Source organism: Cydia splendana, chromosome 18 (assembly GCF_910591565.1).
Source record: "Cydia splendana chromosome 18, ilCydSple1.2, whole genome shotgun sequence".
NCBI lineage: Eukaryota > Metazoa > Arthropoda > Insecta > Lepidoptera > Tortricidae > Cydia > Cydia splendana.
In genome coordinates this window covers 7,635,845-7,662,042 of record NC_085977.1, presented here as the reverse complement: position 1 = coordinate 7,662,042, position 26,198 = coordinate 7,635,845, and the positions used below count along the sequence as shown (strand labels likewise).

General features: G+C 39.6%; 1 protein-coding gene, 1 long non-coding RNA gene and 1 other non-coding gene across 4 annotated transcripts in view; 1 reads left to right on the top strand and 2 right to left on the bottom strand.

Moving 5' to 3' along the window:
- LOC134799486 (uncharacterized) overlaps positions 1-26,198 on the top strand; it is a 458,421-nt gene that overhangs the window by 36,994 nt on the left and 395,229 nt on the right. The window lies entirely within an intron of this gene.
- On the bottom strand, positions 807-26,198 carry LOC134799457 (exocyst complex component 5). Of its 2 annotated transcripts, XM_063771859.1 has the most exons (16): positions 26,053-26,198; positions 25,472-25,603; positions 24,885-24,992; positions 24,142-24,339; positions 23,431-23,679; positions 22,409-22,504; positions 22,040-22,161; positions 20,796-21,023; positions 15,013-15,172; positions 14,070-14,213; positions 11,912-12,000; positions 10,926-11,115; positions 5,880-6,036; positions 5,295-5,467; positions 1,436-1,550; positions 809-1,012 (listed from the first exon to the last, which is right to left on the bottom strand). In XM_063771859.1, exons 1-15 carry the CDS (start codon positions 26,083-26,085, stop codon positions 1,455-1,457), a joined length of 2,175 nt encoding a protein of 724 aa, XP_063627929.1. In that variant the 5' UTR covers positions 26,086-26,198; the 3' UTR covers positions 809-1,012; positions 1,436-1,454. The 2 variants fall into 2 exon arrangements, with proteins under 2 accessions (XP_063627927.1, XP_063627929.1); XM_063771857.1 differs by having other exon boundaries at positions 807-1,550.
- Positions 2,352-2,424, bottom strand: Trnaa-agc (transfer RNA alanine (anticodon AGC)). The gene has a single exon. It is a non-coding gene; the product is annotated as a tRNA-Ala (tRNA).

Here is a 26,198-nt window from a genome sequence, read left to right as displayed (position 1 = left end):
GCTTTATGTGCGATGTTACATCACATTTGGTGTTTACTATGAATTTTCTGCTCCATAAAAATATTATAATTTGAGAACGCATTTTCACATAAATAATTAATATTACAACTATTGTAAGGGTACAATACATTCTTCGATTTTAAATACGTAAGTCTGGCGACGCATTACGAGCTGTTTTTAAAGGTCGGAAATGTCGAAATACTTATATAAGCCATTAAAACAGACTGCCCTTTATAATTATCAGAAAAATAATACCTAGTTATTTATAATCTTATCACTTACTTTCTAATTACCGATTAATACAGTTAGGTAACTAAAGGTATCAATAAAAGCTCGATTGCTAGACAATAATAATTTAATACTCTTATCTACTTATAAACAAGTCATAACAATTATGTAAATAATATGAGTTAAACATAATAAAAAATAATGTTATCTTACGACGGGTTCAGATCGGTGGACAGTTTTTTCTTTGATGTAAAATAAACATAGCAAACATATAAAAAATGCGGTCATTGCACCCAATTAATGTTCAATGACACCTGTCGTAAAGACAAATAATATAATATAGACTGGTAACCACCAACAGATAAAAAAGTAGATGTGGGTAAAGTTTTCAGGCGTAGAAATAAACTATAGACCGACCGCTTAAATGAGTCCTCGCCTGCGCGGTACGGGGGCGACGGGGTAGGAAGACTAAATGCGCGAGCGAGCGATGGGGGCGAGGACTCATTTAAGCGGTCGGTCTATAGCGACGCCAGCACCATCTTTAACGGACATGTACAGTACGTGGCACAAGGCACAGAATAGGTTATATGTTATATCATTGGGTTTTCTCCGTACATGAGCAACGGTAACTGCTTATACAATCAAGGGAATCGTAAGCTCGTAGCTTGTATGCTATCGACATGGTAAAAAATAAGGGTTCCTCTTTCATTAAAAGGCTCTTAGAAGTCAAAAGATGGCGTTGCGCTCTTATTTCTATGATTGTAACCTTTTCCAGTAGCGCCATCTACAACAATATTAAGGGGCTACTTAGTATAAAGATTTAACAGTCGTTATTATTTAGTTATAGGTTATAATAAAAACTATAATATAATTTTATCTAATACTTCCTATTAACTTAGGTAACATTTAAAATCATGCTTATCCACTTCTGACTTTAATAAACGAGTGAGTGGTTTCGATAAAATGTCTAATTTTATACATTATACTCTGTACATGTGCCAAGATAAACTGAAATAAAAAAAAAGGAACACGTCTCCAGTATTGGGTAGAAAAATATTACATACATTAAATGTACACATAATTAAAATTAATGTAAATATACTAAAGAACCCGATAATACTAAAGGCGGGACCACACATTACAAAGGGCTAAAAGTTTCAACAAAGAACGTAGCTCTGTAAAATGAGGCTACGTTTCCCGATCTTACCCTACTAGCTTGAACTAAGTTACGACAGTCCCTTGAGGAAGCTCGAGAGCTTGTGGCTCTTGTAGTCCGACCGCAGCTGGATGAAGTTCAGCAGGATCGAGTGGTCTAACTCCGCCTGGTAACAAAAACATCTTGCTATAAATCTGATATGGGCACGACAAAGTAAGCAAAGAAAAAAAAGGTTAGAGTCTGACCAGCCAGTCGTGTCACGAGCTATTTTTTTTAATTTTTTATATGGCAACTTTGTTTCCTATCAAATAAGCTGTCAGTTTCAAGCTGTCATTTAATTTCATAGTAATTTTATTGCCAGGTGCGGTTTTTATTGAAATTCCCGCGTTTTTTTGTGATTTGACTCACTGGTCGGACTCTATGTGAGTCTTAGGCAAAAATAAATGCTCAACGCCATCTAGTGACTCCACTAGATACTACAAATACACGACAATTTTAAACCCTAATATGCATGGCGATTAACAGTCTTTATCAGACTTTATCTACCTATCTCTGCTCCATCTTAATGTACCTATAGTTCATCAAAACAATTCTTGAAATTGTACAGATTAGATAATAAAATAATATTATCTTGACCGTCATCTTTAGTGACATGAATAGGTAATACATAAATAAAAATAGGGAATACACATGTACATTTAAAAATACTGTCTTAAAAATAAATATTCATATCCATTCAAAAACTAAACAAAATATATCTAAGATTATAATATAATAATAATGGTAAAATATTATTTCTTCAGTTATTGTATGATTACGTGGTAAGAATGATAAGGTAAAATATAAATTAATTTGTAATATAATTCATCTTTCATGATCGAAATATTTTTATTTATAAATATTATAGCATGAAAAATAAAGTAAGTAAACGACTAAAAAGAAAAACAAAAATGCAAAAAGTTAACATTGGAGGTGCGGGGTATCGATCCCCGTACCTCTCGCATGCTAAGCGAGCGCTCTACCATCTGAGCTACACCCCCGGATGAGAAAGTCGACGAAATTAGTGGTTCCAAGCCATACATTGTATATTTTAGTTTGAACAGTATAACATTCACGTTTTGTATGTTATTAATGTTATTGTATTATTTTCGTTGACGGCGTTGCCTTGGCCTTGAGTTTAAATGCTTACATATAACTTATTTTATGCGACTATAGTGCAAACCGTACTACGTCATGGCAGCGCCATCTATTGAGGCATTATCCTATTGTAAGTACAAAGTTTCAGAGCAATCTAGCAAGTCGTTTTAAAATGAGAGCGTAACTACGTTTATAAGGATAACCTAGTTATCTGCGGATTCTTAAGAACTGAGGGTCTAGCCAAGATGCCAATCGTTTGCGCCGTAGCGAACGAAACGGTAATGTCTCACTATCACTCTTCCATGTTAGTGCGACAGAGAGACATTAGCGTTTCGTTCGCTACGGCGCAAACGACTGGAATCTTGGCTACGGCCCTTTAAATAGGGTATTATTTATACTGTGTTTAAAATAAATTATTTTACATCATGCATGAAATAAAGCAGCAGATATACATTAGAAAAACGCAGATATGAGTTATTTTTAAACACAAGTTCTATTAAAAAAATCGGATAGAAATATAAAAAGTAGGTAAGTTGACCGTGACGCACAGACCAACCCCTATAGACCGAGCTTATAGGACGACTCGCGGTCACCGCCCGTATGGTGTATAGGTCAAATATAAGATTGTTCGCGCGCCGCTCCGATCAGTTGCGCCCAAGGTTAGCGACCTGTTAGCAATATGCACGAGTCTAAGAAAATAAATCGTAAACTAATTCATTGGGAAATCATGGGATATTGCAGCGTAAAATGGTGTGGCAAGTCATCTAAGACATCTACTTACGAAACAGATGGAATAACATCCCACAGGAAAGTCAAATTCATTATTTCATTGAATAATGTTTCTTGTCCGCGGGGTTCATTTTATACTGGTCAGTAAGCAGAGGCGAATTATGTCCGTCTCTTTTCGTTAACTTGAAAATGCAATGCGCTATCCCTTTCCCTTTCGACTAGTGATGTGACGATGATGGTTTTTCAGTTGCGGAAACTTCGTGCTTCGTCATACCGTATTGTACCATTTTAGACATAATATATAGGTAACATGTTGTGTACGTTTTTTAGAATCCTCTAGGCCAGCGGAGCAGTTAGGCCGCATGTCACGAGATGGACCTGATGATGAACTTCAAAGAGGTGCGAGGGAACTCGGTGTTGGTTTGTGATAGACATATGTTGTATGGGTTATTTAGAATCCTCTAGGTGAGCAGTTAGGTCTCATGTCACGAGATGGACCTGATGATGAACTCCAAAGAAGTGCGAGGGAACTCGGTGTTGGTTTGTGATAGACATATGTTGTATGGGTTTTTTAGAATCCTCTGGGTTAGCAGTTAGGTCTCATGTCACGAGATGGACCTGATGATGAACTTCAAAGAAGTTCCAGGGAACTCGGTGTTGGTTTGTGATAGACATATGTTGTATGGGTTTTTTCATAGCTGGGCATTAACTCGTTAATCCGTTAATCGTTAATTAACGAAGTTAAGTTTTCGAGTAACGGATTAACTTTTAAGTTAACTTTAAAAACCTGTAACGGACTTGTTAACTTCCGTTAACTTTTCTTGAGTCCGTTAATCGTTAATACCTAAGTACCTACTCACACCAAGGCCGCGCGCTGCCTCAAATATAACACTAGTATACCTTCGAGTGCTGCTGTGGAACACCTGTTTTCGGTGGGAAAAGATATTTTTTCTCCAATACGGGCGTCGCTATCAGACGACAATTTTAATATGCTCATGTTCATGAAGGGGAACATGCATTTATGGCAGATGCTAGCGAATTATATTTTTATTGGCTATGCTATTATTAATTAGTAATGATTACCACGTTAATTAGTAGATTAGTCTTTAATAAAAATTAAAATTTATGATTACTTCTCCTAGTCTTATTTCTTATTGTGTATATTTACGATTTCGAGTTAACGATTAACGATTAACTTTAACTTCCGTTAAAACTTTTGAAAGGTAACGTTTTAACGTTTAACGAAGTTAACTTATTATTTAACGGATTAACGATTAACGAAGTTAACTTTTTGATTAACGGTGCCCAGCTCTGGGTTTTTTAGAATCCTCTAGGTGAGCAGTTAGGTCTCATGTCACGAGATGGACCTGATGATGAACTTCAAAGAAGTGCGAGAGAACTCGGAGTTGATTTGTAATAGGCATATGTTATTGGTCCATTTGAATATGTTTTCAATACAACCTTCTATGACCTTAATAAAACGGACAAAAGAAAATAATTGTATGAGATTTTGGCGACACTTTTTTCTCGTATCGAAAGAGATTGCGATTCTGAGTGGAAATAATATAAAAATTCTAAATTTTAAAATTCAAGTTCTGGGTACTTTAAACAGAAATGCCCTAATATGTTAAGTAAAAATTTCAGGTACATTGTTAAATTACTTAATGAAATATTAGATTAATCAATATATTTATTAAGTAAGTTTACTCTAAGTATACTAAATTGGTAACAATTTTACCACAATAAATTTCGATATCACTGGTAGCAGAACTGATAATGAACATGTCCCATCCCTACACTTACACGTGTCAGCGCGCCATGTTTGAAACGACCAATCGCAACGCCGTGAGCACCCCTCCCGCACCTCACAGTTTGGTGATTTGCGTCGGGAACAAAATGGCCAATATTAGGTTTCTAGAGGCGGTGTTCTGTGCCGTGACGTCACGATGTAATGTTTCATATAAAATCCATATTAGCAAATCGTTTCGACAGTTCTATAAAAGTAACTGATTTGACTAGTAGGAAGAAAATACCCTATACTTACGAGAGTCTCCCCCTCGCACACCTGGTGCAGGTTCTCGGGCTTGGCGAGCAGCAGGTTGCAGAGCGCGTGCAGCGCGTCGAACAGCGCGTGCGCGGGCGGCGGCGCGGCGCACGCGCCTCGCCCGCACGCCGCCGAACGGTATTCTTTCACGTCGCAGATCGCTACCATGGCCCCTGTTATAAAATAAAAACAAGTGCGAGTCAGACTCGCGCTACGAAGGGTTCCGTACCATTACGCAAAAAACGGTAAACAAATCACCGGGTACGCAAAAAAATCACGTTTGTTGTATGGGAGCCCCACTTAAATCTTTATTTAATTCTGTTTTTAGTATTTGTTGTTATAGCGGCAACAGAAATACATCATCTGTGAAAATTTCAACTGTCTAGCTATCACGGTTCGTGAGATACAGCCTGATGACAGACGGACGGACAGCGGAGTCTTAGTAATAGGGTCTCGTTTTACTAATTGTGAAAATTGTGTTGTAATTAGTACCATAGTGCGCAAACAAAAGGTCTATATTACGACAATTTTTCGCGTAATTAGTACGATTGGGAACTAGGGTGACGAAATGACGATATGCTATACCTGCGAAATTGAATTGGAAGTTCTGCAGATGCTCGTAAATGACCCTGTGGAGACGGATGGCCAGCTCCAAGGTCACGGCTTGCAGATTGTCGCCCTCCAGGCCGGAGTGGATCTTCTCCATTACGTTGTTTAGGTAGGACACCACGGATTGACATGCCTGACAACAAAAAAAAAACGTAACCTAGCAACGGGAAAACACGTAAACGTAAATTTCTCTTCCCGAAATAAAATTATTTTCAATCATATCTCCAAATATTTCGACCAATTCGAAGTGAGAATCTATAGACGATCCCCAAATTGTGTTATCTCTCTGCGGAGACCGGGCTGCCGGTGGAAACTCTAAATAACGCCGTCGATGGCCCGGCCGGGTGACATAACAAGCTGTCATCAAAATCAACAAACAGTGAAAGTACAAATTTTATAATGTTTACTCATGTTTTTGGGCTTGCTGCTTACAATTGTCCATGAAATACCCTGCCTATGAAAAACTAAATTATCCGCCAAGTCGAGAAATACCTACTTACTTATACTTAGTGTCCCGACCTCTCGCCGTACAGCTCCTTGCTACTGAGTGTATAACTTCATTTTCCATTTAGTGTGCATTTAGTAATCGATTCACAGAATCAAGACTATTTTTTATTTTATCGTGTGTTGTACATAATTACTTTATATTTAATAGTAGGTATTTATTCCTTTTTTATGTTTTTATTTGTAGGTACTCAATGCTGTTAATATTTTATAATAATAGCTGTTTAGTTTGTATTTTATATTTATAGTGTTTATGCCTTCGCAACCGTGCCTGAACCCGCCGGAGTTGCTGCATTGCCCTGTTTGCTCGGACGGAAAGCAATACAAAGGTCGGCAGGTCTCGCTATCCATACGGCTTACCGGCATGGCACCCGTGTGGCTATCGACCCCCCGATTCCTAGCGCTTCTCATCCTGCAGGGTCTTCCTCCGCCGGGGGCCCTACAGCGACACCGCCGCCAGCCGTAATATCGCTTGCGGACAGGCTAGGGCTGTTGAAGGCCAACATTCCAATTGTGAAAAGAATACCCCGTGGTGCGCGTTTCACCGTCGCACGCTGCCTCACCGAGTGTGTGGCCAAAGTCATCGCGGAAAATTCTGTTAAAGCATGGGAGCGTCTACTCACGTTTCCATTCACAGTTTTACACGTTGAAAAATCCAAAAAGGTATCACTCACCTCCCAAATTAAAACCAACACGTCTTCTTTATCCGATCTACCAGACATCCCTAAAAATTCTCATAATACTCGCTCAACTCATAATTCGCTTCATACGAAAATAAAATCTATAGAAAATAAACTCTCGGAAGGGAATGTGAGTGGTGCTGCCCGGCTTTTATTTTCTAGCGACGACTTGGCTGCGCACTCGGCTGCCACCTACGCCGCCCTAATAGAAAAACACCCAGAGCCTCCCATTTCTTCAAAACTGCCAGATCCTCCCTCCGTCGATGATCCCTCTGTCATTGTCACTGAAGATGCAGTGAGTCAGGCCATAGCTTCGTTCCCCAACGGGTCCGCCGGCGGGATGGATGGCTTGTCTCCTCAGCATTTAAAAGACCTGACTGCGATGACGCTAGGTGATGCGAGATCGGCCCTTCTCAGAGAAATAACAACTTTAATCAACCTGATGCTTTCAGGAAGCGTAAACACAGATATTGTGCCTCTGTTATACGGCGCGAACCTGGTGGCGTTGGCGAAGAAGGACGGCGGTACCCGCCCGATTGCGGTTGGGTGCACCCTGAGACGCTTAGCCTCCAAACTATGCTGCAGACAAGGGTGGTTGTGAGGCAGCAGTGCACGCTGCGCGTACATTCCTCAATCGTCCGGATTACGAAGTGTTTGTTAAAATAGATGTCAAAAATGCATTTAATTCGGTCGACCGCGGTGCTCTGTTAGCAGAAGTAAAAAAAGAGCTACCAGAACTTTACAAATACCTTTGGCAATGCTACGGAGCACCATCTAAATTACTTTTTGGAAATGACATTATATTGTCAAGTATGGGCTGCCAACAGGGAGACCCGCTTGGGCCCGCAATTTTCAGTTTGGTCATTCACCCCATCATCTCTAGTCTAAATTCTAAATTCAATTTATGGTACTTAGATGACGGCTCCCTTGGTGGAGACGCACTAACCGTCTTACATGATTTACAATCTATCATAGATAAATTTTCGAAAATTGGGCTTACATTAAATTTCACCAAATGCGAAATTTATATTCCAGATCACGTTCCATTGAACACAAAAATAGATATTTTAACAAATTTTAACGCAGTTTTACCTAATATTTCCGTTCATTCCAAAACATCCCTCACCCTTTTAGGCTCACCAATTTTTGACGAATCTATTGCTCCCGTTATTAACTGTAAATTAAATTTATTCAATAATACATCAGACCTTCTATTTAAAATAAATCCCCATATGGCTCTTTTCATCATCCGGTTTTGCTTATTTACACCCACATTCATGTATTTACTTGCCCAATTTGGAAATTTCCGTTCATCCTGTCTTCTATCGATTCCTCCCTTCAGGCAACTCTTTCCAAAACTCTCAACATTCATCTCGACACTTGTTCATGGACCCAAGCGGTTCTCCCCATAAGGCTTGGTGGACTGGGCGTTCGCACTACGGCCAGTTCAGCTCTACCCGCTTTTCTGGCCTCTGTATACGGCTCGCTATCTCTCGTCGGTATTATTTTAAACCAGTCTACGATACGTGACGATGAGATAGCGAACCTGAAGGAGGCCAGGGAGGCCTGGTGTGAGTCATGCCCGAGTGCGGACATCCCAGTTGCCCGTCACTGTCAACGGGATTGGGACTCCCCACGACTAAAGTTAGCCCACGCCGCACTCATCGAACAAAGCCCGGACGATTCTGAGCGTGCGCGCATCCTGGCAGTTTCGGTCCCGAGTCAGGCCACTGGTTAAAAGCTCTACCATCTAGACAGGTCGGCACTGTTCTGGATCCAAGTAGCTTAAGGATAGCAATATGCTTGAGGCTTGGATCCAGAATATGTGTTCCTCATACGTGCATCTGCGGCAAGGATGTGGACCAGTTGGGCCGCCATGGCCTCTCATGTTCAAGAAGCGCCGGCCGAATATTCCGCCACAGCACGATTAACGATTTGGTCCGTCGCGCGCTTGCGACCGTGTCTGTGCCTGCGGTTTTAGAACCCGTGGGCATGGCGAGGGACGACGGCAAGCGTCCCGACGGAGCCACGTTGGTGCCGTGGAAGTTAGAAAGGGCCCTGGTGTGGGACGCAACATGTGTCGACACATTTGCGCAATCCCACATTCAGGGGACCCGCATTCGGGCCGGCGCTGCGGCTGACCAGGCCCAAGTTCTCAAGCGCCGCAAATACTCGACGTTGATCAACGACTATGAGTTTGCGGCGCTCGCGGTTGAGACTTTGGGTCCCTGGTCAGCCGACATGAAAATATTCATAGGAGCACTATCGGCCCGGCTGGTTGACACCACAGGGGACCCCAGGGCTGGTGCGTACCTCTCTCAACGTATTTCTCTTGCGATACAGAGAGGTAACGCCGCCAGTGTCATGGGGTCCATGCCGCAGTCCGACCTGTTGGACGGGGTGTTCTTTTTATAATTGGTTTGGTTTTTTGTAGGTAAGTATATTTTATAGTTTGTATTTTTATTTTATTTCTAGTTTTAACTTTAGTTTTAATATTGTATATATTGTATCTTTAGTTTTAGTAGATTTATGTGTACTCATTGTAATAATCTATATGTGTAAAAAAAAAAAATAAGAATATTATTACTAATTAATCTACTCGAGACTAGGCTGAAGGTTATGGCGCCATCGCTCGAAAATATTGCACCATACCTTTGGCCTATAGTTCGTTTTTTTAGCATTAGAAATAAGGTAAACAATCTTGATGTGTCTTTTGATTGAAAAACACATTTTAAAAATAAGTTACGGCAAATATGTAACAATTATGAGTCTAATACCATCTTTTATATTCTTTTGCTTTCATAAGTAATAGTTATTGATTTTTATAAAGCGTTTTTCAATTAAAAGACATCGTCAAGATCGCTTACCTTTTTACAAGTTCTTTCTAATGCTAAAAAACGAACTATAGTCTCGAGTAGATGACGTTAATATTAATATGTAACAAATTAACACATATCAGTGAAAGAATAAGGAACAAAGTCAAATGGCGTTCTAACAGTTTTAATCTTCTGTCGAAAGATGGCAGTAAATTTACTGTGGCTACATAATTTACTTTTCACCACACCAGCTCGGAAAGGCTTACTTTGCACTTCAAAAACTGATAGCAAAGTTGCGTTTTATTCACATGTGAGGCAAAGTAATCAAATGCAAATTTTGAGTTGTTTTCTTATGTTTGCTGGTAGAATTGACTTTTAAATGATGATTTTGGATGATAAATATTTAATAACATTCATTTGGATTTGATTTGGTTTGATTTTGTTTGATATTTTACATTTAATATTTGCTTCGGGTTGGTGTGGTGAAAAAAATTGTGTTTCACTCGGGGGCAAATTTTGTTTAACCCTCGTACTTTGAAACCCTCGCAACGCTCAAGATTCCGTTTTTCGAACCACTCGCTACGCTCGTGGTTCAATTTTGGAATCTTTCGCTTGCTCGGGTATCAATATTAGCACGAGCGGTTAAACAACAACTTTGCCCACTTGTAAAACAAATAACTATTGACAATCCGCCTCTATTTCAAATTCTCTGTGCTAATGGGGTCAGAAAGTGGCTTATGCTGTATGAGCATGTAGTTGTAGATCATGCGATACTAGGGGTGCGAAACTTCTGACTTCGGTCAAACTCGGCTCCGCTCGGCTCAGCATTGCTCCGAGCAATTATTAGGGTTGACACAACTTGACGGCCCTTTGCGTGCACGACCACAGATAAGATAATGGCTTGAATTTTGACAACTTTAAATAGCCGAAAGGGATAGTGCCATATATCAGAAAGGGACATCATGATTCGACCCTGAACCGCTATCAAACGTCGGTGTTCTGTGGCGATACTGGATACTTACAGGCGACGCCAGTGTATCCACGTCGCCTTCAGGCTTAAAGTCTGACTTCTTCTGTTCGGTCTGTAGATGCAACTTCACCCAGCCAACGATGGCCGATATAGCTCGCTCGAGCCCCGCGTCCAGCTTGGCTTCCAACTGCTCCATTATAGTGGTCTTCTTGTTCACACATTCGGTCTGTTTAGCTGTGGAGCTGTGACAAAATATCGGGTAATATTTCTTTCATATTCGAAATATCACGCTACACTCCAAAACACGCATAGCAGGGCGATATTATACGAAACTTTATGTTTTAATTAGCAGCAATTATAATATCTTACAAAACCCTTTTGCAGATCTTTTAGGGCGCAGTGTTTTAACATACTATTTTGTCGAATGTCGTGAGATGAGGCGTGGTCCGTAATAGCTTGTAACTTCTCACTCAAAGCGAAATTATCTTTCAAATAAAAGGAGTTAAAAATGTATCCACTTGTAGCTTGTACAAGCCGCATGAGGCGAAAATACACACGGAATGTAGGTACAGTGGCGTTCAAGAGTGCATGTCGACCGTAATGCCTTAATATTACGGTTGAAACATGTCCATGCACTTTTGAACGCCAGTGTACACAACTGGTTGCCAAACTGCGAAATCTATATTTGTTAATTCGTATATCTCCCAATCTGTCGATGTTTGAGTATTGAAAGACAGTTGTTATGACAGATAAATTTCAAGATATAGATTTTGATATAGGGGGCCCTAAGCCTAGGACTATAGCAGGAAAAACACAAAAAGGATTTCAAAAATAAACAGAAGCGGAAACCCATTCGCAGGAAAAAAAGGCTGTTAAGGTTATTTTATTACAGAGAACTGTGATAATTATTAACACGTACCGTTTGTGAGGAGTAACTCTGGAAATCGTGTATATTTTAGTAACAAAACAATAAATTTGATCTAGGTAACTAGGTCACATAAATGCCTTCATTTTAAAACTAGTAAATACGTATCATACCTCATACAAGGCAGCACGGATTCTTGAAAATGTTCTTCAAACATTTTTACAATCTTGTTACATTCCTTTACCGTGTCAAAGAAGTAAATCTGTAAAATAAAACAACTGTAAGTATCAGAATTTGTAATCTTTTTGTACTGTTGTTTGACACATTTGAAATAAAAACACGCCAAACTTTGTACAAACTGCAACACTCTTAACTCTACATCGGTGGACCTTATTACAATAAGCATAAGGTCCACCGATGTACAGTTAACAGTGTGGGCGATGGTACCTTTAGTGTCAAAAATGGGATCTCATGTTAAGCGAAGTCTTTTTTCGGCCATTCTTTTAAAAAATCTCGCTGATATTATTGTCATTATGTCTTTATGTAGTCAATTAAACGCCACCACAGACCAATAGGGAGTATTACTACAATGTTCTGCCGCCAGAGTGCAGCACTAATTTGTTTAGTAAACCATAGAGTAACTCATACATACTAGGCCTTAAACTGTTTTTGACAAGATTTCACTATGACATTGATGCATCAAGGCGGTTTGTTTACAGGTGGCCTACCGCGAAACGCGAAAATCAAAATTTCTTTATCTGCCTCTCTATCGATCGAATAGGCAAGAGTGATAGAGAGGCAGAAACCGAACTTTCGATTGTCGTGTTTCACGGTAAGCCATGTGATTGACCTAGTGACGCCCTCTACGCAGAGTTTTGCGCAATATTCCAAATTTTCGGCGATTCGGTTGCCAATAGGGATTGCAAACCGGATTGATTTTCAATCCGGCCGGATCCGGTTAGGTATAAGGATATTAAGGTTAATTAAATGACATATTTTTCAAGTTTTATGCGTTATATGAGAAACAAAGGTTACAAAGTTACAAATGTATTCATAAAACAAATATTTGAAGTTAATAAGAAATAACTTTTTAACAACAAAATAAAATTAAGTGCTGATTTAGACGGCGCGCGAACTAGCATGCGATTTTAGTTACATTGCGGACTGTTGGTTACGTCCAATTCAACCGACCGATCAAAAACCGCAATGTAATTAAACTCGCATGCGAGTTTCATTACATTGCATCGTCTAATTGAGCCCTAAGTATTAAAAAGTGTCACAATGTCAGTCAATTAAAAAATAAAATTTGAAATCTAAGTCATTTATTAACTTTATTATATTAAATCATTCACATTCTGCTCAAATTTACGTTTACAATATACCTAATTATATATTAGATTAGATTCCAATGTTCTCAATCATCGTCATATTAAATATCTTCTTATTTTACTAAATTTTGACCTTTTTCATTCGTTCTTTATTCTGTTTAACTTCTTTCTTCTATCCGTCGCCTTTATCTCACGTAAAACGCACAGTAGGTGTTGTGTGCGGTCTTTTTTTCTATTTTCCCGGATCCGGTGATTTTAACCGGATCCGGTAGCTCCAAAAAAGTGCCGGATCCGGCCGGATTACCGGATCCGCCGGACCGGATTGCAATCCCTAGTTGCCAAAGACTGTGTGAAGTGGAGAAGAAAAAGTCTGAAAGCTGAGACTGGGATCCGCGGTAGTTGCTGAGATAATAACCGGGATAAAAAGCATGCTATAGATGCCAAATTTGTCCAAAAAACCGGCCAAGTGCGAGTCGGACTCGCGTTCCAAGGGTTCCGGCACATTAAGTCCGACTCACGCTTGACTGCACATTTCTAATATGTTTTCCTGACATCTATAGGTAAACAACAATTTTGTGTATTTTTTTCACAATCTTATACCCAGTAGTTTCGAAGACAAAGGTCATTTTTTGGCTATTTTCTTAAATAACTTCTAACCTATTTATTTTAAAATTATTAAAAAAATACATTTGAAATTCTTAAAATGAGCTCTTTCATTTCATATATAACACGATATAGTTTGAAAAACCATATTTTTAAATTATCTCATTTACCCCCCAAAAGTGGCCCCCATGTTTAAAATTCATTTGTTTATATACGTTACATGTCCGTCTTTGGGTCACTAATTTACATATGTGTACCAAATTTCAACTTAATTGGTCCAGAAGCTTCCGAGAAAATAGGCTGTGACAGAAGGACAGACAGACGCACGAGTGTTCTTATAAGGGTTCCATTTTTTCCTTTTGAGGTACAGAACCCTAAAAAGTCAGAAATCGATGGGTACCTGTGGCGGAGACTTGCTCTCGGCGATGGGTATGGACTGCAGGCCGAGGTCTAGCGCATAGTCGACGTGCTCGACCAACAAGTATTGGATAATCACGTCCAAGAGAGCGGTCGTGGTGCCTGGCAGCTCGCTGGGAGTGCATAGCTGAAATAGTCACAGAACATTATTGAAGCATTCCGACAAAGTGTGTTTTATACCTCAAGTAACTGCCTGTACGCACGACACCATATATGGCAGGATCGCCATGTAAGGTGAGGGTTCGGAGTTGAGTAGAAACGAGTGTTCAGCTTAAATGATGCTTTATTACTGCACTCCTCCTCCTATATGAGCTACGTATATAACTATATCTAGAATACACTACCCTGCCTCTGACGGCAACCTAGGGCAGCGTCATGAGCATGAGCAGGATGGGATTTACAGTATGCTCCTTTCCTGCTCATTACCCTGCTCACACTCCTGCTCTCAACGGCTTAAGACCTGTTTTTTTTTTTGATTTTTTTTTGTGTTTTGTATCTGTATTTTTTATGTAATTCGACATTAAGAGACCATGTACATCTCTAAGTAATTGTAATACGTTAGTTTGATTTGTTAGTTGTATTTTATAAAATTGTTAATGTCTTGTTATTATTTTTGCTTGTATGTAAATTCAATGTTGACGTGTAAAAGTGCCCTTGTGGCCTATTTGCTGAATAAATGTTGATATTTGATATTTGTTACTACGAATAACGAGGTATAATCTTTGAAGTTTTCTGAGAATGCTAGGATAACAAGTATTGAATTTGGGATTATTAACATTTTGAGATAAGCCATTATGATTAGATTGATTAGACCAAAAATCTGCTGACTAATTTTTTTTAAAAGAGTGACTAAAATTTTCCTAGGGACCTAACTATATTTTGGGGTATATTGATTTGTTTATTTCGCAAAATATTTAAGTACTTACAGTCTTGCACCTAGTGAAGGACGTCTTCGCTTCGCTCAGCATCCTGCCGACGAGCGACTCGCTCAGGAACGTCTCGCCGCCGTAGTTCTCGATCTGAGCGATGTTGATGTTCGCTCGAGTCCCGATCACGGCTTGCAAATCGCGACGAAGTTCCTGGAATCTGGAGATAGTTTGATTTTTTAGGGTTCCGTACTCAAAGGGTAAAAACGGGACCCTATTACTAAGACTCCACTGTCCGTCTGTCTGTCACCAAGCTGTATCTCATGAACCGTGACAGTTAGACAGTTGAAATCTTCACAGATTATGTATTTCTGTTGCCGCTATAACAACAAGAACTAAAAAGTACGGAACCCTCGGTGGGCGAGTCGGACTCGCACTTGTCCGGTTTTTTTTATAATAAATGTTTGTTAAAATCGCCAAATGGCTCTCTTAATTCATTTTTCAACGGTTGCAAACTGTCGTATTTGGTAATTAATTAATAATGACTTATTTTTAAAGCGCTACACATTATGTCAATGACGCTTCCGTGGGAAGCCGAGCGCTAGCGCGCCGTTCACCAGCGCCGAGCACCGGAGAGAGCCGGGGGAGTTGTAGCCCGAGTCGGATATGAGCCCAGCTGCACAGTACACTAAGAACAGTAGTGAATCTAAGGCCGCTCGGCAAGTTATTTGCCTACTCTTGCGTTGGCGCTTAGGGTTGTCACTTTTATTTTTAGTTAAATATTATTTGCATATTATGAGTAGCACTACGTTTCTATTTATTATAATATAATGAAATGTTCTATCAATTCATAAATGAAGTATAAATAAAACGCTTTTTAAATATTAACATTAAGAAATGGTAGTTATTAAAAAAATTATAAATTCGATACAGAAAAAAATCCTCCGGTTTCTGCATGTTCGGAACGCTTTATTGTTAGCGGTTAAAGTAAAGTAAATTCTCATCCTTACGTATACATTTAGTAAAAAGGTTTTAGGGAAGCATGGGCAAGTAGGTATTATGAAGAATGACAAGTCCGGGTTTGAGGAGTCGTTATTGAGACACTATATTTTTTTTCTACTGTACGACTGTAATTTTTGAATTAAGATTTCTTATACCAAACTGCAAATGGGTATTTTTAATGTACGGGCTCCCAACTCAACTATAATATTCATTTCGATACAGTTTAGTCAACTATAAAGGCCAAGCCACACCGGATGCGTGTGCGTAGACGTGCACGTGCACGTACGCGTCCCGCTGCGTTGTAGAATACGAAAACTCATAAGAGAGGACACACCGCTTGCGTAACGTGTGCGTGACGTGCGCGTACGCGTGATTTGCACGCAACGCAGCTCCGACGAGACAAACCGGCTGCGTGCTGCGTGCACGCGTCCACGCAGCGGAGCGGCAACGTCGCTTCGTTGCGTGCAGTGATGACGTTGTGTTTAACTGCATTCCCTATGAGAGGGCGAACCGAGTAGGTTCGGACACGCACAGCTCGGTGCTGCATAGGTGCTGTGCGTGTACACGCGCAGCTCGCTTGTATTTATTTACAACTCGGCCGGTGCGCGTGCTGGTTTTTAATATGGATTCAGTGATAAAAGAAAAACGAATTAATGTATTCGTCAATACGAATGTATATTTACAACATATAGCACAAAGATTCCAAAAAATACGTCTTATAAAAATTTGGCCTGTGGGAACAAATCCATGTTAAGTACTAATAATACTATTGGAAAACAAGGTTGTTTTATTGTGAACTTAATAATAATATTATGTACTCTGAATTATCTCGATTCAAATATGAGACATTTTTTTCCTCTAATTGCAATGTCGGCATTCGGTGAGCTGCTTCCATTTGCAACAGGAGTATAATAGAATAGAATACCATTTATTTCAGTATAAGTAACAGTATAATAACATGATGTACTGTCGCAGGAGTATTTTATTTTTCTCAAAAATGGACGGCAAAGTCGACTTTGCCGTTTAAAAAATAGGTCGCGAAGCGCGTAGTTTATGGTCAGTCAAAAATTAAAAAGTTAAAAACATTGCAGTCTCGATTTTGGGACTGCAATGTTGCATACAAATTCCATTATTTGTCGAGTTCCAAACTTTTTAAAAGTTGAAATGGCCATATCAAATGAAGGCACAGGCCCATTAAACAGCCAAACAGATGATTAGTACCGCGACTATTTAGCTGTCTCAAATAGGTTGGCGTATTTTCGGCAGAAAAATACACTTCTATTTTTTTAATAAAAAAATAAAAAGGCGGCAAAGCTAATTTTTTCAATTGTTTCTACTTTTTTCTGTGAAAATATATACGTAAGAACGTTGCTTTTGTAAAATATTTCTATGATATTTATATTTCTTGCACCATTTTTGAGAAAAGCACTATATATGACTCGGCTGGAAGGCTACTTGCTGGCTTCGGATTCAATTAAACGGACTCCCAAGGTCGTCCGTTTAAAACGAATCCTCAGCCCGCAAGTAGCTACTTCCGAGCCTCGACAATAATGTACTATTACTGCACGCATGACCGAGCTGCAGCGTGCGCTTGCGTGACGTGTACAGCACACTGCGTGGCGTGCGCTGCGTGACGTGCGCGTCACCCGGTGTGACAGGGGTGCTGCGCACGTCTACGCTTACGTCGACGCACACGTGCTGCACACGCAGCCGGTGTGGCTCGGCCTTAATGAAAATGACCAATTACAGCTCGCCGCGGTCAAGAGGGCGAAACAAAACCATAGCTCAAATTAATTATTAATTTTAGGTTGTATAGTAGAAACAATTGGGTAATAAATCAAAAACGCGCATGTGACACCCTTAATATAGCAACATCCATAGACTACGAAAACCACTTAGTGTTGCTTGTTAGTCTCCATAGGCTACGGTGGCCAAAATCGGGAAAACAACTGTCTAAAAATTGAATTTAGCGCGGAGCAAGTACCAGGGCCTCATGAGTTACGAGAAGGTGTCATTGACCAACCAACGCGGCGGCCGGGGCGCGTACCAGTATTATGAAGGTATCGCGGCTGCTCCCGTATCTTAGCTGTATACAGTGTATACTTTTGGTTTGGTTTGTTTGTATGATTCTACTAGTTTAAGGTGGTTCGATTTTCATACAAAATTCAATCGCATTGCATTAAGTCACTACACACTATTAGTACATAAATATTTCCGCATTTATCTACTTTCGAATATTCGTTTGCGCGAAATTAATAGGAAAACAATGTTTCATACAGAAATCATGCAATAATCATAGTTAAATTTTCATCAATTTTACGTATGTGTGTGTCACAAATGTCGTGTACAGATACATTTGCGACGTTGCCATACTATTTCCGACGTTGCCGGGCTGACCACGGCGCGAATTTGGAGTGCCGTCATGTTTAGTGCAATTTTGTTGACAGGTACTTAATTGACTGAAGCGAGAATAAGTACCCGAAATTCGTCAGCTTAGCTAAGAACTATCATGGCGTGTTTTGCAAACAGTCGCTTTTTTGCTTTCAATCGGAAAGTTCCCGGTTCGATCCCCAGCATTGTATGCTGGGATATAACTTTTTGTAATTTTTTTACACCTAAATTTCGTATTGTTTTTTTTTATATGTTTATTTAATTTTTCTTATTTTCAAAAAGCGAATGACTACGCGTATTTGTTTATTTTTTACAAAGATAATTAGAAATTGTACTCTACCTAATCTCTTTGATTTTTACAATCAGGACATCCTCACTGCAATAAAAAAGAAATGTATAATATTTCCTGTGGTTGAAAATAATGGATTTTTTGTCCATGAATGAAGAACACAATTACAGTTACTACCAGGTAAGTAAATTATAACTCGATTATAACATTATTAGAATCTATATTGTTGCATCATCTTTCTTCCTATTACATCAGAGATTTTTTCCTATCATGATTCATGATATTATATTTCTTTCAGGGACTACTACGGATAACAAATATGAAAAAAATGTACTTGTACTTGAATTCAAAATAAAAAAAATACTTAAATAAATGTTTTCATTTTATTTTAGGTAAAACCGGCCAAGTGCGAGTCGGACTCGCAAACGAAGGGTTCCGTACCATTATCTATAAAAAAGGGTCACCCATCCAAGTACTGACCCCGCCCGACGTTGCTTAACTTCGGTCAAAAATCACGTTTGTTGTATGGGAGCCCCACTTAAATCTTTATTTTATTCTGTTTTTAGTATTTGTTGTTATAGCGGCAACAGAAATACATCATCTGTGAAAATTTCAACTGTCTAGCTATCACGGTTCGTGAGATACAGCCTGGTGACATACAGACGGACGGACGGACGGACAGCGGAGTCTTAGTAATAGGGTCCCGTTTTACCCTTTGGGTACGGAACCCTAAAAGCTGTGAAAATCAGGTATTGAATATTTTTTTTGAAAACGTTGATAAAGTAATTTATTGATAGAGTCTGTGCGGAAAGAGAAGAGTCTTGAAATGTAGGGGAGCCCATACATTCTACGACTCTTCTCTTTCCGCACATACCCTAATACCAACTAATACTGAATATCTGGGGGAGCGGTGGTGGCCTAGCGGAAAGCGCGTGCGACTTGCAATCCGGAGGTCGCGGGTTCTAACCCCAGCTCGTACCAATGATATTTGGTACGAAATATCATTTGATACCTATTTACCGAAACCTATTTATATACCGATACCTATTTTTCGGTGAAAGAAAACAATGTGAGGAAACTGGACTAATCCCAATAAGTTACCTCTCTGGGTTGGAAGGTCAGGGCAGTCGCTTTCGTAAAAACTAGTGCCCATGCCAATTCTGGGATTAGATGCCAAGCGGACCCCACGCGAGGAAGAAGAGATTGAATATCTGGGAGACCGACCAAAGCTTAGAAAACATATAAAAACTCAAAAATGCGCGTTTTCTCACAGATCAGACCTAGCTAAGAGATCCAACCGAGCCGTTAGAGCCGTTTCTGATATCATCCAAATATATAAATAAAAATATATATATAATAATTGCTCGTTTAAAGGTAAGATAACACAAAAAGACTAAAATAAACAAAAAGAAATTACCTACTCGCACCAGTCTTGAACCCCAATCCTCTTGCACGTATTTCCACGAACATACCGTTACGCTATTGCAACATACTTACGTTGTGTGAAATTGTCTACTACAAGGATCACGGAAACACTCTTTGCATGTGTGAGTAATAGTAGGAAAAAGCGTGACAGCAACACTCCGTCGAATTAAAAAGGTGGTTTTTGCACAATGAAGTATTCAATGTTTATTTTAATAGTTCAATATTTATTTAAAGAGTGCGCGAAACATACTTTTAAGTATACAAATACCATGACCATTTCACAAAATAATAAAACCTGAAATTTTGCAAAAGTGGTGCCATCTAGCGAGAGTTAAGTTTTGAGTAACCTAGGCGAACCACCTTAAAGTATTATTTTTGTTGATTCGTAGAAAAAGTATTGTATACAATAGTGATATAATCAAGCTTTTCAATCTAGTACCTTACTTATACTATTGCCTCTGTTCATAGTCATGATCAAAAAAATTAAGGCGTACCGTCAGAGCAGACAAATGCGAGCGGGCGAGCGTACTCGAATGCGCGCGATCACAGTCGCGGTACGGCCCACACTGCCGCCACCGTATTCCCCCGTATATTATGCTAATGTGTGCGTGGCAGCGCGTGCGTACACGGCGCCCGGCGCGCACGCACACATTCAAGCCGGCAGCGGCACATTTCTATGAAGATTCACTACTGTTCTTATACTGTGCCAGCTGCTACCAGTGTGTGTAGCACTCACCCCGTGCCCTGTATCTGCCGCTTCACATGCCCCTTGTCGCTGTAGTAAGCGTGCAGCAGGCTGGCGAGCAGCGCGCGGAGGCGGCGACCCTCGAGCGCGGCGTATCCGTCGGCGGCGCCCGCTAGCGCGCCGTTCACCAGCGCCGAGCGCCGGAGAGAGCCGGGGGAGTTGCTGCCCGAGTCGGATATGAAACCAGCTGATACTAAGTCGTCGCAAGCTCGTTGGGTGCTGAAAAGATTAAAAAAAAAATGCCTAATGATTCATAATAAACACTAGTTTTGCTTTTATTCAGTCTTTACTTTGAGGTCTGGTGACACAATCATAGTTTTTGCTTAATCATTAGGCCGCCAAAGACGTCAACTGACGCGCGCGACCCGCGGCTACAGCGCAATATCAACTTTTGTGAATTGCGTCAAGATTCACGATGATGCGCTGGGCACGATAAGCGTGGCGTTCAAAAGGTTTAAGAGGTAGTTCACAACCCAAACACAAAATAAAAAGGTCTACGAAATTGCAGTAACAATTATTAATCTCGAAGCACTATTATTTTGTACAAGCCAGCCTAAATATTCCGAGTAACGGTCGACTCCGATTCCATTAGGTATGTTTCATCAAGAATTAGGTACTGGAGTTAAATATCAGGTTACTATAAAAACCGGTGGGATCCCTGGCTTGCACCTGTGGCGCGCGGCTGCACAAACAATCCAGTAAGCTATCAAGGATTGCCCCTTAACGCGCTATGACAAATGACGCCCTGAAGACTGACGAGGCCAGGCGTGGCTCACTCCGCGATTTCGTCGCTTTGCAACAGGTAGCTACAAGTACATCCGTTCCACACCAATTTTGGTGGCTAGCCATAAGCCGCGCGTGGCGCTGTCGCCTCCTAGCGGCCATATCTATCCTGATCGTAACAGACGCGTTTTGTTACAAAGTGAGTCTTCTGTACCTAGTACTATTATTTATTCTGTGACGACGCCTTAATCTATATTTTATTGTTGTTTGTTTTCTGTTTATAACCATATGCCATACGATTAAATAAAAATGTAAGTATCACTTGATAACAACCGCTCGCATTGCAATTTAATGATGTAGAATTTAGGACATACCTACTACTGAAAAGCAAAAAGAAATGGGTAAGAAACAATTCTTTACTAGGGTCTGCGCGAAAAGAGAAGAGTCGTAGAATGTATGGGCTCCCCTACATTTCACGACTCTTCTCTTTCCGCACAGACTCTACAACTTACCTTGTATACATATCATAAAGATTCCTCAGGTATTTCTCGACGTCGTTCTTATCAGCGAGCTTGGTCTGAATGTACTTCTGCAGCTTCAAGTGGAAGATGTTCAGCACGAACTTGCTCATCACCTGGGTGGAAGAGAGTTATTCATACAAATGTAGATGGCGCTGTACGAACAGCGTGCAAATTTGATAATGATAATCTAGTTTTGAATTTACCGTACCTATACATTTCTTAAAACACATTTTTTGCATACGGTGCGTCAGATGGAAAGTGGCCAACATAGCCTATGGACGCCTGTAACTCCCAGAGAAGTCACATGCGCATTGTCGACCTTATCGTTGCGATACCATTTGTAACAAGTTTTGACCTCACCTGCTCCGGGTTGGAGAATACCACGCTGATGATATTGTAGTTTTTCTTGCAGAGAGGTAGGACAGAAGAGAAGATATCCTTACCCATCAGGGTGTTCTGAAAGAAAATGGTCTAGTCATGGAAACCATTTATTACTTTTATGTCCATTACCTATGTCTATCTGTGAGACAATAGGCAGGTACTTCGAAAAAGGGTAAATAAACACTTTTGTTTTGGCGCTAATAAATAACGTTATTCATAATCATAAACGTACAGACGTTTACCGAGTAGACAGCTACTGCAAAATCTCGTTACAATAATTTATCTATACTATAATAATCTGTCACTAAAATATATGTTTGTTAGAAAAAAAATACAGAGGGGTGCTAAGTTTTTATGGATAGGGAGTTAGGGTATAGAAATGGACTTTCATACATGTTAATGTTTCATTATTTTGGTAGGCCCACAAAGTAAAAAGGAAAACTACTTCTACTAGCTGAAGTAGCTAACATTATCACGTTCAACTCAGAGTCAGTGGACTTTATGTCTTTGCAATAAGGTATACAAATCGTCAATCACTACGGACGGTTGTATTTAGTTAATAAACTACAAACGGAAGTGTCACATTAAAACTAGGCCACTCACTTAGAGAAAAAAATACGTAGTGCTCACTCCATGCATCAGTTTTGGTACCAAAGTCTATTATTTTCATAGTCGACATCTAGCATCGAGTAGCGGAATTATCAGCACTGCCACTTGACAATAGATGTTGCACCAACCGAAAAGTCTAATGCTCAAAAATTTTCAGCTAATATTATAACCGGATTTACTGGAACTCTATTTTCAACTCCTTCTGCTTTTAATATTAGTTGTAAATTATTGATGCTCAATACAATTTTCGTGATTAGCGACACTAGAGAATTCTAGTATCAAGTGGCGGTATTGATAATTCCGCTACTTGATGCTAGATGGCGACTGCGAAAATAATAGTCGTTTTGGTACCAATACTGATGTATGGAGTGAGCACTCTAATGGCCACTCACCATTTGACTGGTCTCTATAAAAGCGTCAACACACTGCGAATAACCTTTAAAGTTGGTCATTATATTAGCGATATCTTTCATCTTAGCCATGTCGCCTTGGTTCTGCGCTTTCACGAACTCCTCTATGAGGTTGCGTTCGATCTCGTCGTATTTGGCTTCGATTTTCTTCTTGGCCACTTCGAATTTGTCGGGGGGTAATTCCTGGGCGATGGTGTGGAGCTTTTGGATGACGTCGGCTGCATCGTTTAGCTAAAATAAAGAGATTTTTGATAAATTTCGAAACATGTTAAGGTCAATGTAATTTCATATAGAACCTGGACTGGAATGTAATTATGTTACGCTAACATTAGTACTTATTTGCTCCGGTTTGACGTTTCTTAGTTATATTGACGATGAAGTAAAGGTTTAGTGAAACCATGGTTTCCAAATTCCAAACAGCAGCAGAGCGAATTGGTTTCATTTAGTAGCGAAACATGTCTTCATCAAGATACCTACAGTCGCCAACAGATATAGCAGAGCGGCCAAGGTGCTCAAAAGTATCTGAACATGCACTTTAATGTCTTGATAATATCTCAATTGATTGATTGGCTTTGTAAAGATTTTACATCTAACGGCGACTTTACATTATCGTACCTTGCTAGCATCTAGTTTCTCGCCTACGTCTAGCGATTGCCCGCCGCAGCGGGACATACGTCTAGAGTTATATCGTACCTTGCTTGGGTCGTTAAATAGTTCAGTATGCACCGGTCCAGGGCTGAGGAAGTGTGCTAGATGGGCCAGCAAGTCCCGGGCGGCGGCGGCGCGGGCGCGCGGCGCCCGGGCGGCGCCGAGCTTCTCGCCCACGTCCAGCGCTCGCCCGCCGCAGCGGGACATGCGCTCGTCGAGGGAACTAAACACGTTCACGCAGTGCTGGAACAGAACAAAACAAATAGTATAGGTACTTCGGGACAGTTCTACCAATCAGAATTTACGGACTGAACAACGGTAAACAGCAACAAACCGTCGCTGGAAAGCAATAATGCTGTAACCCGCACTACAATTGTATTACGAGTTACAGCATTATTGCTTTCCAGCGACGAAACTATGAAATTTCTTATACAATTAAAGGTTGGTTGCACCAAATCGTCTGTCACCGTTAAAGTGTTCGAAATTTTTTTTGTATGTGATTCAACTCTGTTGAGTGATGTCGCTCAGTCTGTTAAGTGTGGTTGGTGCAACTAGCTCTAAGTCTAGCGAAAGTTTGGCGAGACCTATGGCAGATATCGTGGAAATATTTTCAATAAGCTTTGCCAATAAGATAAGATACATTTATTGGTAAAATTGTACAATTTCATAGTAAGATAGTCAGGATTTTGTGTTTTATTTAACTAGCACTACTAATAAATACTATCAAATAAAATTATAAAAATACAGTACATTGATATTACCTAAAATACAAATGATGGAAAACTTACAGTGTGCTGTTCCATGATCTCCGCTAGTTTGGCTCCGTATAATTTCTCCTCCTCCTGCACGGACTGTTCTAATCTTGCGCACTTCCTCTCTTGCCTTTCTTGCAGCACCTGCCAATGTTAAATAAGATTATAGCAAAATAGTTTTGTTAAGACCTTTTTGTTTAGTCCCAAAATGTCATGATTAGAAAGCGCTACTAACAATAATCTTTTACTACAGAAAAGGAAACTGAAGTAGTATGGGTCTTCCAAACGAATTTAATATTTATGTCCAATGGGATTATGAGCTTTCTCCAGAATTACAAGACATGAAAACATGCATTTTACATCTTGCTTATTTTACTTTGTTCTGGATTGTGTCACACTCTTACGGTGAGAGTAAGAGTCTTACCGCTCAGATACCAGTGCTTCATGATAATCTTAGTTGATAAGAATAAATAAATTGAAACATTACTTGTTAATATTTATATTTGCTGCATTTTTTTTGTCTATTTTAGGTATAGGAAGCATAGATAGTATAATTTTGGTGTGATCTGGTAAAATATTACAGCTTTTAAATATTTATAAAAGGAATTTAAAAAAAGGTAAACCTTTAAATCCTGTATTGCCTGAGTGAATATATCATGTATCATTTCTGGGTCAAATTCGTCATCCTTGAGTCTCGACTCCTGCATGCTCCGTCTCACCATTCTTTCTACAAACTCGTCTGGATCAAATGGCTCCTGTGAAATGTTAGTTATGAAATGACTAAAATGTTTATTTCTTCAACTTCAAACACGTAACAGTCTGCTGATTATGGATTTGTAGTATTATAAAAGTAGAAAGTACAACTCTTTTAACTAATTTTAAGACTGGCCATTGGTGTTTTACATACAACATACATACCTATGTTTCTATAGGAAACAGTTAAAGTAAGTTGACAAAAATACTCATGGTTTATTAATAGATAAACTTAATAATATGTAATTAAGTTCAAGATACATGTTGGTACATGACCTAAAAATATGATCTGAGAGATGCTGAAAAGCTAATTATACCGAGACTAGACACGAATCTATGAGTAAAAGAAAAATAGGATAAAACAATTGTAATGCACCTAAAAATCTGAGCAGTTGATCACACACAATAAAAGTTTTGAAAGTGAATATGATATAGGTACACTTATACTTACTTGTTCTAACTCTTTTATATACTGGTTCATCATCTTGAATGGTAATGTTTAATAAAATCACATACAAAACCTATAAAACGTTTAGGAAAAACGAAAAATATTTATTACATTCCTCGGTGGGAGGCATACGGTGACCTATTCAATAT

Coding starts and splice junctions, on each gene's coding strand:
- LOC134799457 (XM_063771857.1), bottom strand. CDS start 26,085: ATGATGAACCAGTATATAAAAGAGTTAGAACAA. Junction 24,993..25,471: donor AGGCAATACAGGATTTAAAG/GTTTACCTTTTT, acceptor TAACATTGGCAG/GTGCTGCAAGAAAGGCAAGA. Junction 5,468..5,879: donor CTTCCAATTCAATTTCGCAG/GTATAGCATATC, acceptor ATTTTATAACAG/GGGCCATGGTAGCGATCTGC.